This window comes from Lactuca saligna, chromosome 8 (assembly GCF_052625555.1).
Source record: "Lactuca saligna cultivar CGN05327 chromosome 8, ASM5262555v1, whole genome shotgun sequence".
In the NCBI taxonomy this organism is placed as follows: Eukaryota; Viridiplantae; Streptophyta; class Magnoliopsida; order Asterales; family Asteraceae; genus Lactuca; species Lactuca saligna.
In genome coordinates this window covers 76,868,284-76,881,487 of record NC_136424.1, presented here as the reverse complement: position 1 = coordinate 76,881,487, position 13,204 = coordinate 76,868,284, and the positions used below count along the sequence as shown (strand labels likewise).

The following is a 13,204-nucleotide window of genomic DNA, read 5'->3' as shown; positions in this document are numbered from 1 at the left end:
GGCAAATTATGGATCAAAGCAAGTTCTAAAATGTATTCTGTGTATAAGTGAATTCACAACGTAACTTTGTTGCAATAAAACTTTGAAAACCAAAAGGGCATTATTTGTAAACGTAAATAATTGTAATGAACTTTTGAAAGTCAACAAGTTATAACAAGTCAAGACAAGTCAAATAGTTAGAGCATAAATCAAAAATTAAAACTTTACTTTAGAATTTTTGGCCAAGTACCCCACCAACCTAGTGATTTCGGTTTGCCTACGACCGAAATCACCCTTTAATGAGTATCTCCAAAACCGAACTCACATGCTAAGAATACCACTAGGACCGAAAACTCCCTTTAATGGGTGATACCCAACCAAAAACACCATGTGTGGAAGACTTAGAACCGAAAACATGCTATAACCAAAACACCCCTAGGCTGAAATCCTCCCTCAACCGAAATCACATGTGATTTGGGTCATACTAAGGAGTTTTCAATGGGTTCTCGGCTGGAAAAGATGATAAGGAGGGTTGACTTTATGATTTAGATGTTTCCTCCTTTCCAATACAAAACTATACCCAACATATATCAATGTTATTAACCAACAAATAACTAAGCAAGTAATCTATCATCTTTTCCTCCTTAACTACGACAAAACACACCTACAAACCCCCACCCATTCCATTTTCTCTAAATTTTACCCCATTCTCTCTCAAGAAGCAAGCCAAAAATCTTCCAAGTTCAAATCCTCCAAGTTTATTCTTAGAGTTTTGGTAAGTTTTTATTGTTAATCTAGTGTTTTTATACACTATCATGTTAGTTTCATCTTATTTAAACATATTATTATGTGTTAAAACTCTTAGGATAATATCACCTTCAAAGAGTTCATCAACCACATTCAAGTGTTTTTGGCTTGGAAATCTTCACACCATCTCTTCAAACAACCCACAAATCCACTCAAGGTGATTTCATACCCCTACATTTTCGACTTTTCATGTTTTAGGGTTGGGGGGGGGAATACAAGTTAAAATTTGGTTTATCACACCAATACTTGTATGTTTCATCTTTATGTTAAATTATAAAACATTATTTGCATGAGATATGGCTGTCACTAGATTTTATACAACTATTTGTGGTATATTGGTTTTGAAATGCAAAACTAACAAAAACAAAACATAATCTATGCTCTAAAAATCATAAGAAGAATTATGGTTGCAAAACTACATGAGTTTTTTTTGAAGCTCTTACCAAAAACAAAGTTTTCTAGCAAAAAGGGGTACAATCTAGTTATTTCACTATTTTGAGGGCGACAACCCAAAAATATGATGTTTGATCTTACATTTTGACACTAGACAAGTTCACTACTATATATTTATATAAATAATTATGTAAATGCTCACAACAAACAAACAAGATAAACTATAATTGGTATAGTTTGAGAGTTACAAACACTACATTATCAATTCAGAAGAAACATATAATCATTTAAAGGTATAATTATTTCATCTATAAGAAAAATGGTTTTTCAGTTCACGTAAACCGGTTAATACAATTTTGCGAGACATTTAGCTTCACCGTACCTACTAGAATACACGTTAAAGTCCTGAGTTATAACCAGGGAGAGCGTGACACTTGTGTATAGATCTATACGGGATTGACAACCCCGCATCTCAGCTGTTAGCTACAGTTAAACTAGCCAGTCTAGGGTGACAAATGTCATAACAGTTCCGACGTCTGAAGCACGTCGTTTAGGCCACTAGTCGCATTAGCATGGTTATAATAACTCACATGGACTATTAACAAATCATTTGGTTTACGGGGTTAACGTACATTCAAGTAGTTTTATATAAAGATAAAACTTCATAACGTCATTTTTCAGTACAACATTACTTACATTTCTAGTCTTGAGATTTAAGACTTACAACTCAGTTTTAAAGAAAATAATGGATTTTCTGAAAGCACACGCTATCATTTTCACGAAACTGTTACAAATCCTTTTCATACAAACACTTATGAACTCACCAACTTAATTTTGACACTTTTCAGAATCACTTGTATTCTTAGGAAATCAGTAAACATGTAATCAAAACGTTTTTGGAGGATGAGGCATCGTCGCATCACGTTATTTATTTTTGTATACTTATTTGATATCAAGAAAACAATGTTTGAATACAATGTAAACTTCTAAATTATCAACATGATGGTTGTATGACTTTGATTCATTTATATTCAATTGTTATGATAATGTACAATGACGTCATCCGCCCCCGGATGTTTCAGTCGTTCTGGTTTGTGGGTGTGACAAGTAGTGTCAAGATTTGAACATGACTCAATAAGTTATTCGCCATATCTTATTTATACAAAAAATATGGTTTTTAAATGAATATATATATATATATATATATATATATATATATATATATATATATATATATATATATATGTTTCTAACAACTATTGTGTGCTCGTATGCATAAATATGGACCAACGAATGGAATAAAATCAATGGTCATGATCTGAGGGTATGTACCATATAATTATATAATTTTCAGTATAAGGGTATTTCAGACAATTAACCTATACTAAAAAAAAGGAAATTTTCGTATTTTAAGGATAATTAATTTCTGTTTTTTTTTTTTTAAAAAAATCTAGGCTTTTTCAAATAATTCGAATTAATTTATAAGATAACTTATAGTAATAATCGATTTTATTCTGTCAGAGTGAAAAAAGTCAACCGTAAATTAGTAAAGATATTTTCGATTATATTCTTGCAGAATATAGTTACATTTAAGATTAAAACAAAGAATGATTAAAAAAGATTAAAAAAAAAAAAATCAAAATCTAACAAAAACACTAAACTATTCTGAAAGAATATTATTTTTAAGAAACACTTTATATATTGTAGCATAACACATTCTTGTATAATACACTCTCGTTCTCAATGTTTTATGCTTTCTCCACATCAATGTTAGCCCCTTCAAAACCTAAATCCACAAAGAAAACATAATCAAGTTTCCAAAATTAAAAAATCCAGTGCATTCTAAGAGAATAAAAATTATAAATTATGACAGAATGTAGTATATACTATAAAGTTTGACAGAATATAATAGAAAATAAAAACTATAAATTCTGACAGAATGTAGTAGAGACTATAAAGTCTGACAGGATATAGTAAAAAATAAAAACTATAAATTCTAATAGAATGTAGTAAACATTAATGAATAGTAATATATTTCAACTAGAATGTAACTCTCAAACTGCAATGAAAAAAGATGGGGTCTTATAGACATTTCATCAAACATTTAGAAGGCAGAAAAATTATGCAAAATATATTCTGCAAGAATACTGTAGGTATGAAATACATAAAAAATGGAAATGAAAGTCAATCTAATTATGAGGTTTTGTTCAATCTAATATTATAGGTATGAAATACATCATGCAAGCCAATGAATAAATAATCAACGGTGGAGTAAAGAATGAAAAACAAATCATGTAAACATCCAGAAAACGAAAAAAAATACTGCAAATCTGTTTATATGTAAATAAATGAAAACCAAACCTATTGCAAATATGTTTTTTAACACATTGAGTGCATAAAGAATTGCAAATATATTATGTATAAATTGTAACTAAAGTTCATATAGCTCTAAGTAAATCAATTCAATTGCAAATAACAATTACCCAAAATCAAGTGCGTAAATTGATTAAAGAAAAAATAACTAGTTCAATAAAGAGAATTTTTACTGATTGAATAAAGAATGATAATTATCCATGGTCCTGTGATTGGTATCTTGATGAAGATAAATGATGGCCTAGGGTTACAAAGAAAATAGAAGATATGATGTGATGATATATAAGAGGATATTAATTTAAAAGTCAAAACAAACCTGAAATTGGAATCTAAATAAGATGCACAATTTTGTTGCTTTTTGGCTGAGATTTTGATCGATTATGCTTTGATTTAAAGGAACTGATTTTGGTGCTCCAAAATGGATCGAGTATGCTCTGATGGAATCTTCAATTTGAGAGGGTGGCGCCGATGGTGAGGAATGAAAGAAGAGGGCGTCAGAGGTGGGGGAGGAAGCCGTAGATGATGATAAAGGGGTTAATTGGTGATTTTGTAGAGATAAAAACTAATTTTCCTGATTTTAAGGATATTTATTTGATTAAATATTTATCATAATTAAATGTAGTCAAGATTACTATTATACCATTTTTATTATTTATTATTGAATTTATTTATGCTTAATTCTGATTGGTTGTTAGAGGCACGCAATACTTATTGGAAACATATTAACCTAACACTCACACACACACACACACACACACACTCTCTCTCTCTCTCTTTATATATATATATATATATATACACACACACACACACACATACACATACACATACGGTTTCAAATGTAAAAAAAAATTATTTATAAGGTTTCAAATGGAAAATAATCAACATTGAATAAAATTGAAAAAAAATAATGATTCGATTTGGAACAAAAAAATGAAATGCCAAAATTTTAAAAAAAAATAGTGTGAAAAGTGAAAAAAAAAAATGAAAACTTAGTGTCATTTATGTATTTTTTTTTTTTCAATTTTTATACGTCTACATGTCATGACAACATGCCATATAATCAAAATTGACACGTTAACAGACAACCGGATTGATCGGTCAAGTAATCAGAATTGTAATAAATTAGAAACGTAGTATCCAATTTAAAACAAAAAACAATGCAATGTCAAAATCAAATTTTTATATAAAATTAATAACTTTTTTAATATTTACCCTTTTGAATTTCAATTATATTTATATAAAAAACGAGAGTCAATTTTACAAATAGTTTACTCAATCTATTTCGTGATATATTAATTTAAGAACTCAAAAGACGTGTCCTAGATTTTATTTTTCAAAAAAAATTAAAATTAAAAATGCCAGCGGAGTGAGTTTCTTGGAAGTCTAGAAGTCTTGGTCAGTTCCTTCGACCCCATTATCTGATACGTTGTTTCTTCGAGCAAATTTCGACGAAGAATCCGATTCTTCAAATCCAAGAAATTGATACTCCATCGAATTCTTTCCATTTAATCTATATTTTCTCCATCAATCGTGTTTACATCTATTCGTTGTTGGTTTCGTTCCCTTCTACAAAAGACAAACCCTAATCTTCTAACTGTATACATCATAGATCGTACCGTTGATCCAATTGGAGGGTCATGCACATATCATCGACAATGCTTCACAAAAGCTTCAAGCCCGCGAAATGGTAAATATTCATACATGATTTTTCAAACTCGTACTTGATATGTTTGTTGAAGATCTTGTTTCTTGTTTTTGTTCGATTGATGCAGTAAAACGTCTCTAAAACTGGCGACATCCCGGATTAAATTAATGAGAAATAAGAAGGGAGTACAGATTAATCAGATGAAGAGGGAATTAGCTCAATTGCTTGAGACAGGCCAGGATCGTACTGCACGAATTCGAGTACGTTATCTTATTTGATTGTTCAAATGATTTATGATGAAGAACAATAATACAATTTGCGAGATAATCAAGAGCACTTCTGTGTAAAAACCAAAACCCTAGCATTCCAGATCTTTGTTGCATCTGGTTGCATACTGTATGCCGACAACAGTCAATATGTTGTAGCCTTCGTGATTATCATGGTTTAATTATTTGGATCTTTTGTCGTGTGTTCTGAAAATGATTTTGTGATATGAATTAATCCGAATCAGATTATCAGTTTTAACAAAACATATACTGCTTCAATAGTTCGCTTTGTGATATCAAGATTTTTAGTTTTTGGCAAATTGATTAGTTAAAGAATTAATAAATAAATGCATTCCCCATCTTCAACAAGTGAACACTACCAAATCCACTATTCATTAAGTGATGTACCAAAAGTAACTTTTAGCCTTCTTTTTTCATTAGCTTTTAGTTCTGACATTTGACCTTATTGTATCCTTTTTCTTTTATCCCATTTCCTTAACTTTTATCTATTTCGTATCTTCATTATTCAATCAGGTTGAACACGTAATCAGGGAAGAGAAGATGGTGGCAGCATACGAGTTAATTGATATATACTGTGAACTTATCGTAGCACGCATGCCCATTATTGAATCCCAAAAGTAACCTATCTTTCTTTACATCTCCCTTCATTACTTTTTCCATTGTTGACCTTTTGACCAATTACTTTTTGTAGAACTTGCCCCATTGATCTGAAGGAAGCTGTTACAAGTGTGTTATTTGCAGCTCCAAGATGTTCTGATATATCAGAACTTGTGGATATTAAAAAACAATTTACTGCAAAATATGGGAAAGAATTTGTTTCTGCAGCCCTCGAGCTTAGGCCTGATTCTGGTGTAAGCCGAATGGTAAGTCGACTCATGCTTTTTTTTTTTTTATTATTATTATCTGAATTTGAAAATAATATTTGTTTTATTTTCAGTTGGTTGAGAAGCTATCTGCTGTAGCTCCTGATATTCAGACAAAAGTCAAAGTATTAACTGCCATTGCAAAAGAACATAATATCGATTGGGAACCAACTTCATTCGAGGAGAAAGAGTCAAAGCCTCCAAATGACTTGTTGGTGAGGCTTGATTTTATTGTTTTCATGCTGATTTTTTAGAAATCTTTAGATAAAAAAAACATGTTGAAATTTTGTAACTTTTATTATTTGAGCAGAATGGTCCGACTAGTTTTGAGAATGCCAGCATGGCAAATGCAAATCCTTCAAAGATTCAACCCTCAAATGTCAATGTTGTTCATAGCCATGAGAAGAAACCGGGCCCACCTCTCGACTTTGCTGAACAGAACAGAAAATACATAGTTGATAATGGGGTTGCAGCATCATCTTCAGGTATAACTATTGATCAATGTAACAATCTTTCTGTTTTAAATTTTTTTTTTTTTTATATGTTGTTTCTTGCTGTGATCAGGAATGGCTTCTGAGAAGATGGAAAAGAGGGGTGATGATGATTTTTCATCAGGTGGGCAGAACTGGAATATGGGATTTAAAGATGCTACTTCTGCAGCAGAAGCAGCAGCCGAGTCTGCAGAACGGGCAGCCATGGCTGCCCGAGCTGCTGCCCAATTTGCAAGTCATGAAAAGATCACCACTAGAGATGAAACCCCTCGAAAATCAAAGATAATTAATCAGCAAATGAATCAAAGTGATGAAAACGAACGAAAAGATAATGAAAGAGTTCATGAGGCTAATACAAGATCCAACAAATTGAATTCATCTAAAGAATCTAAGTTAGAGAGTGGGAAGAAAAATAGCTTCTCTGGTGATAGAAAACCTAAGGTAACGAATCAGCAAATTGATCGAAGTGAACATGGAGAAAAGGATAATGACAGATTTCATGAGGCTAATGCAAGATCTAGCAGGAAGACTTCTTCTATAGAATCTAAAACTGAGTTTGAGAGTGGCAAGAAAGAAGGATTTGAATCCGAAAATATTAATTTATTTGCAGAAGAAATGTTTAAAAAGCAACCGAGTATTCATTCCACTACTTCCAGTGATGAACCTGATGAAGAAGTTGTTTCTGATGATCGGAAAGCTGGGAAAAGAAGTGTTGTTGGGAATCCTTTTGCAGTTGTTGATCAAAGAAATGTTTTTAGTCAATCCATAAAGTCAAAATCGGATCTTGATGACCAAAGAGACAATGAAGCAGTTTTTGATGATGATCATGATGATGATGATGATGGCCCGAAGTTTGATTCAGGATTTGAGTATGATGAAGTTGAGGCCACTTCATACTTTCAGTCTCCAGTTCAAGAATCTTCTACTCATTCCCTAGAAAATGCTCACATTTGGAGCCCTAAAAGAAACGAGAGTATTAAATTTGAAAAGATGAGTTCTCAATCGAATCTTTTTTCACAAAGTGTCTCTTTTGGTGAGCATTCTGTGAAATCCATGGAACCTTCAGAAACAGAAGATGGTGCTCCTCTGAGTTTTGATCATTCAGATGGTGAAAGTGAAAGCGAGTTTATTGGGAAAAACAAGTTGGATAATGTTTTGTCTGCAAATCCCGAGACTTTACCAAGAAAATCCCGAATTGAGTTGAATGATTTGGTTGAAGACGAATCCTCTTTCGATGATGATCCCAAAGATGAAGAGAAAAGACACTCCTCAAGCATTTTACTTAAAAAACATGACTCATTGGAAGATAACACTGATGATGATTTTGGGAAAGAATTGAAGTTTGGAACATTGACAGGTGGCCTTCGAAACAAAGGTGGTGTTCTTAAATTCCCACCTTATACAAAACCTACAACAACAGACGCCTTGAATTTGTCCAAAAAGTCGGTTGATGAAAGCTCTGTGACCATAACTGAAAATGAAACATCTCTTAATAGTTCTTTGGATTCAAGAGTGGGTAGAATAGGAGATAAGAAAGCAAGTGTTACTATTTCAACTTCTGATTCAGATTCAGATGACTCCGGCGACAAGTTTCCGGCGAGATCACGGTTTGTGCCGCCTACTCCATTCTTCGATGATGATGATGATGTTGAAACCGCTTCTGAGGAGGTTTCAAAAAAGGCTCCAATTAGCAGTGTTCGTTTGCGTACGGAGCTTTCTAGAAGGACTAGAGGATCTCCTTCAGTTTCTAATTCAAAGACTCGTGTTGACCCCGAGCCCAAAACAGTAATTTCACATGAGCCTCGGTTCAATTCAAGAAAAACAATGGAAATTGGTAGTAGTATGGAAGGACAAGAAGAAAAGCCCAAAAAGGAAATGGAAACACGGATTCCGATACGTGGGCTCACTCCAAGAAACAGTGATGAATTTGGTGAAAAGAAGATTGTTGGGAAAACAGAAAAGCCGAGTGTAGAAAACATAGCGAAGAAACCGAGTTATGTTCACCCGAAGCTTCCTGATTATGACACTTTTGCTGCTCGTTTACAAACTTTGCGAAATGAGCACAAGTGAGTACATATATATGATATGTTGATTGTCTTTTTAGCACATAATACATGTAACATCTGAAGCACGTTTTGCTTCAGGTGGATTATTGTTTATATATATTTCAATTTGGTTTGTTTATAGAAGGCACGCACGCACACAGACTGACTTATCTTGATACATGGTTGTAATAGGAATGATTTCTTGTGAGCTTTTTTGTTTATGATTTTTTATATATGTTTTGACTCTATGGAATAAGTTTATAGAGAGTTGTATAGACTATAGACTTCCAATAATATATATTAGTATTACTTTTTGCTACGACCAAAAAATGAAAATGTTGCAAGAGCCAAAAGAATCAAGTGTTGAGATAATGTGAAGGCTTGATTGAATACATTAATTAATGCAAGTTTACGTACTTGAAATCAACAAGTCAAATACAAACACAAACGTTTATTGTAAGTAAGTTACAACCAGGTATTGCTCGCCATGGATATTATATATAATCTTTTATTCTCACCAAATATATAAAAGTAAATCAACATTTATCAGGAACTTGGTTTCTGTGTTTTTTTTCAGCAAATGTTTCAGCGACAAGTAATGGGAACGCAATAGTTGCATCACAGTGCACCTGGATCAAAACAGTCAACATTACAATCACGACAATGATAAGAAACCAAAATCATTTTAATTTGAAAAATATTAGAAATTTCATGAAGAAACCAAAAGTTCGATAGTGTTTTAAGGAAATAACCATGAAATTTTAAGTTTTGGAAAATGACCATGAGATCCGCAGCGGGTGGCTCTACGAATCTATTTAATCTTCTGAGGAATGACGTATAGTACTGAAGAAATAATGTGACAACACTAAATAACAAATAAATTTCATAGCTATAATAGTTCCGTAAAAGTGGCTCTACAAATCCATTATACACCTCCGCGGATCTATAATATCTCTGATGAATTGGTAGTTGACCAAATTACCCGATTTTTTTTTCGGGTCAAGTAAAGGGTGCATTTTTTGGATTTCGGGTATATCCGAATTACCCGAATTATTTTAAAAATTCCTTTTTTTTTATAGAGCTTGTACTATATAGTAGGTATTTGATAACGCTTAAACTAACTATTATTATTGTAAAAAAATGAATCTATTTATTATGACAATATGCCACTAACAATATTAAAAGTAATTTTTATATATCATCATGTTCTTTAAAACTTAACTGTTTTCTAAATTATAGTTTTTATTGTAACTAAGAAACTGATTCTCTTGACGAAACTTCAGAATATAACAAAACTTATGGCTATAATTATCTTAAACATTTTAAACTTTTAAATTAAGATCTTTAAGTATTTGTTTTTTTAACATCTTATTAGATTAGATTAAGTTGTTAAAAAGTTACTTGATATCTCAGGTATTATTAACTAAAAAATCTCAATGTTGAGTAACTTCGTTTATGTTTCGTTTGTTTATATAAACAAGACTAATAAATCACAACGTATTTATTTCATTAAATTTATTTTCAGGTGAAATTCAAAATTTTTTTTTATATATATTTTGGGCAATACCCAAATTACCCAAACCCGACCCGATACCCGAATTTAGTTTGGGTAGAGTAATGAGTATTTTTTCTAACATGAAAAACCCGAATTACCCGAAACCCGAAAAATTACCCGATCAATACCCCTAGATTTTACCCCGTTTTCGCCAATTCCTCAGAAGATTATAGCGATCCACAGAGTTGTGCAATGGATCCGCAGAGCCACCTCTGTGGATCCATTATAGCCACAATTTTTTTTTTTTTTGTCTCGTGGTGCTACGTCATTTCCTTAGAATTGTGTATCGTTCCTCAAAGGATTAAAGAGACCAGCAGAACCCTCTTTGTGGATCTCATAGTCATTTTCCAAAACTTAAAATTTAATGGTTATTTCCTTAAAACACCTCATAGCTTTTGGTTATTTCATGAATTTTCTCGAAAAATATTGCAATTAATTTGATGAAAAACCTTGACAGATTTAGCAGAAACACGAATTTTCCCCCATGACACAGCTTCATCAGGTCGAGCACCTGAATCACTGCCATCAAACTCCTGAGCAGTGTTGATATAAACAGCATAATCCGCACCATTTCTCATCATATTCGCATTGCAAATGTGATGTTTTGGTAATCCTCCTCCTAGAAGTATCATCCCTGTCTTTCTAGGGTTTGCATTCACAGCTTCACTGTCCATCGCCACCACATCTATTCAAAGTTCAAACAAACTTGTCAACTTATATCAACCATAGCCATAAAATCATGATATGTACTCAAGCAAAATCAAAATAAAGAGACAATCGCCATGTCACCTTGTACTATGTCAATAACAAGACCAGGCTTGCGAAATGAATGAAAATATAACATGTCTCCGAGAGACCCATCTGTCAAGGCGGGGCAAAACACAGGAATATTGTTCTACAATGGAGTAATCATGTTAAAATCGCAACAAAAGATACAGTTAATCTTATAAATAAATAAATAAATAAGTTATATACGAGAATATAACTTTGTTAGATAAAAGTTTGACATTCAAGAAACGTGAAAATGGAGGTGAACATGCGATTGATAACCTTATATGCCCAATATAGATATGAGCTTTCGTCATTAATTTCCTTCCCCAAACGTGATATTACTTTTGATGGGGTCCATAACACATGCTGTACAACACAGAGGGTATATAGAGTCATGTAAAGTGTGTAAATGAACAACACCTTAAATGAAAGTAAAGTAGAATGAATACGAACCTTTGTATTTTGTTCTTGAAGCATTTGGTCTAATATTGGGATAATCCAATCCTCAAACTTACAGTAATTATCATTAGGCACCAATAAGTTACCAGTACGATTAAGACCTTTTGCGCGTAAGGCAGCACCAGGTAGAGAAAATTCACCTCTGTATGTGTCTGCAAGACATTTTATCAGATCTTCCTCGATGCCACCAGCTGTTGTCACAATCACATCAACCTGCATGGATATAAAAAATAAATATATAGTGTAAAAGAATAAAACTCTGATATGTTTGTTTAATTGTTCATAAGTATGAAAGTTGCAAACTACTAACCATATGATGTTGAGCTAGATAGCGAATAATGTCACGAACACCAGAAGAAATGAGGTTTGAAGTTAACCCTAGAAAGATTTTGCACTTGACAGACTCTCTGTAAGCTGGGTTACTTTCTTCCTCACTGCAATCTTCTGTTACTTTCTCATGAGAAAGCCTCCAATCTAGCTACAATCATCAAATGGGAGGGAGGGACCCATCAAGATCATACAAACATGAAGAGAAAAAATAAAGCAAATAATATATTCTGTTGAATAAAGTAGGAAATTAAGATTTTGAGAACAAACCAGTACCATTTCATTAACGATTTCAATGGCGTCACCAAAGTTAGAAGCTTGAAATCCGGTGGAAAGTAGGGATTTAAGAATCTGTGTATAGTTAATTCCATCGTTGAAATCGTAGCCCTGGATTTTAGCACAACTGCCTTCTAAACTTTCTGAATGCTTGAACACAGCCGATCTTACATCCTCAATCATCTTCGACTCTTTCACTACTTCCCCCATAACTGCAACTCGGACCTGATGTTGCTTGTTGCTCTTTCGCTACTAAATTAGTCTTATATATACAAACTCTTTTTATATTTTACTTTGCCGCTAACTTTTCTAATTGAAATATGGTTTAATTATCTTATTATATTAAACAAATAAGACAAAACTTAAAAAATGGTCCCGGTTTTCGAAAATATCAAGTTTAGTTCTTAAGTTCAAAAAACCTCACAGATGCTCCTTGTGTTTTGAAAACTTTTAATGTTTAGTCCTTCCGTCTAACTCCGTCAGTTTTCTACCGTTAAGTGAGAGATATTTTCGTAATTTCAATATCCAGGGACCATTTATGAGGTTTTTTATTATTTTAAATAAAAATAAAAAATAAATTTTAATATGTAAAGGATCCCCCCCCCCCCCCACTCTCTCTCTCTCTCTCTCTCTCTCTCTCTCTCTCTCTCTCTCTCTCTCCGGTTAAAAAGCATCACCCCAATTACCCCTAAACCATTTTTTCCCTCATTCATTTCTTATTCGCTGATTGATAGATTCCAAATACCATTTCTTCACAATCTACATCAGTTAGGGAGCTTCAATTCTAAATCCCATTTCAATTCTTCTTCACAATCTACATTCCATAACATTATATCTGTTCTTTCTCACTCACAATCTACATTCAATTCTTCGGCGGTCTTGAAGTCGCCTCCAACCACCATTTGATTCTGGATTTTGAACCACAAAACC

General features: G+C 32.7%; 2 protein-coding genes across 2 annotated transcripts; one reads left to right on the top strand and one right to left on the bottom strand.

The window, feature by feature from the left end:
- Positions 1-4,920: 4,920 nt before the first annotated feature.
- On the top strand, positions 4,921-9,134 carry LOC145011042 (uncharacterized). The gene is made up of 7 exons (XM_078969664.1): positions 4,921-5,242; positions 5,328-5,460; positions 6,001-6,104; positions 6,179-6,350; positions 6,425-6,565; positions 6,661-6,835; positions 6,915-9,134. The coding sequence occupies exons 1-7, from the start codon at positions 5,193-5,195 to the stop codon at positions 8,909-8,911; spliced, it is 2,772 nt and encodes a 923-aa protein (XP_078825790.1). The 5' UTR covers positions 4,921-5,192; the 3' UTR covers positions 8,912-9,134.
- Positions 9,135-9,247: 113 nt separating this feature from the next.
- LOC145011044 (deoxyhypusine synthase-like) lies at positions 9,248-12,533 on the bottom strand. The gene is made up of 7 exons (XM_078969666.1): positions 12,275-12,533; positions 11,982-12,149; positions 11,666-11,884; positions 11,492-11,578; positions 11,231-11,336; positions 10,891-11,126; positions 9,248-9,515 (listed from the first exon to the last, which is right to left on the bottom strand). The coding sequence occupies exons 1-7, from the start codon at positions 12,482-12,484 to the stop codon at positions 9,423-9,425; spliced, it is 1,119 nt and encodes a 372-aa protein (XP_078825792.1). The 5' UTR covers positions 12,485-12,533; the 3' UTR covers positions 9,248-9,422.
- Positions 12,534-13,204: the final 671 nt, after the last annotated feature.

What these genes read in the sequence shown, in the direction of transcription:
- LOC145011042 (XM_078969664.1), top strand. Translation starts at nt 5,193, where the DNA reads ATGCACATATCATCGACAATGCTTCACAAAAGCTTCAAGCCCGCGAAA. An exon ending in AGCTTCAAGCCCGCGAAATG is followed by an intron (nt 5,243 to 5,327) that starts GTAAATATTCAT and finishes CGATTGATGCAG; the next exon opens with TAAAACGTCTCTAAAACTGG. An exon ending in AGCCTCCAAATGACTTGTTG is followed by an intron (nt 6,566 to 6,660) that starts GTGAGGCTTGAT and finishes TTATTTGAGCAG; the next exon opens with AATGGTCCGACTAGTTTTGA.
- LOC145011044 (XM_078969666.1), bottom strand. Translation starts at nt 12,484, where the DNA reads ATGGGGGAAGTAGTGAAAGAGTCGAAGATGATTGAGGATGTAAGATCG. An exon ending in TGTTATTGACATAGTACAAG is followed by an intron (nt 11,127 to 11,230) that starts GTGACATGGCGA and finishes AACTTTGAATAG; the next exon opens with ATGTGGTGGCGATGGACAGT. An exon ending in TTTCTGCTAAATCTGTCAAG is followed by an intron (nt 9,516 to 10,890) that starts GTTTTTCATCAA and finishes GTTTTGATCCAG; the next exon opens with GTGCACTGTGATGCAACTAT.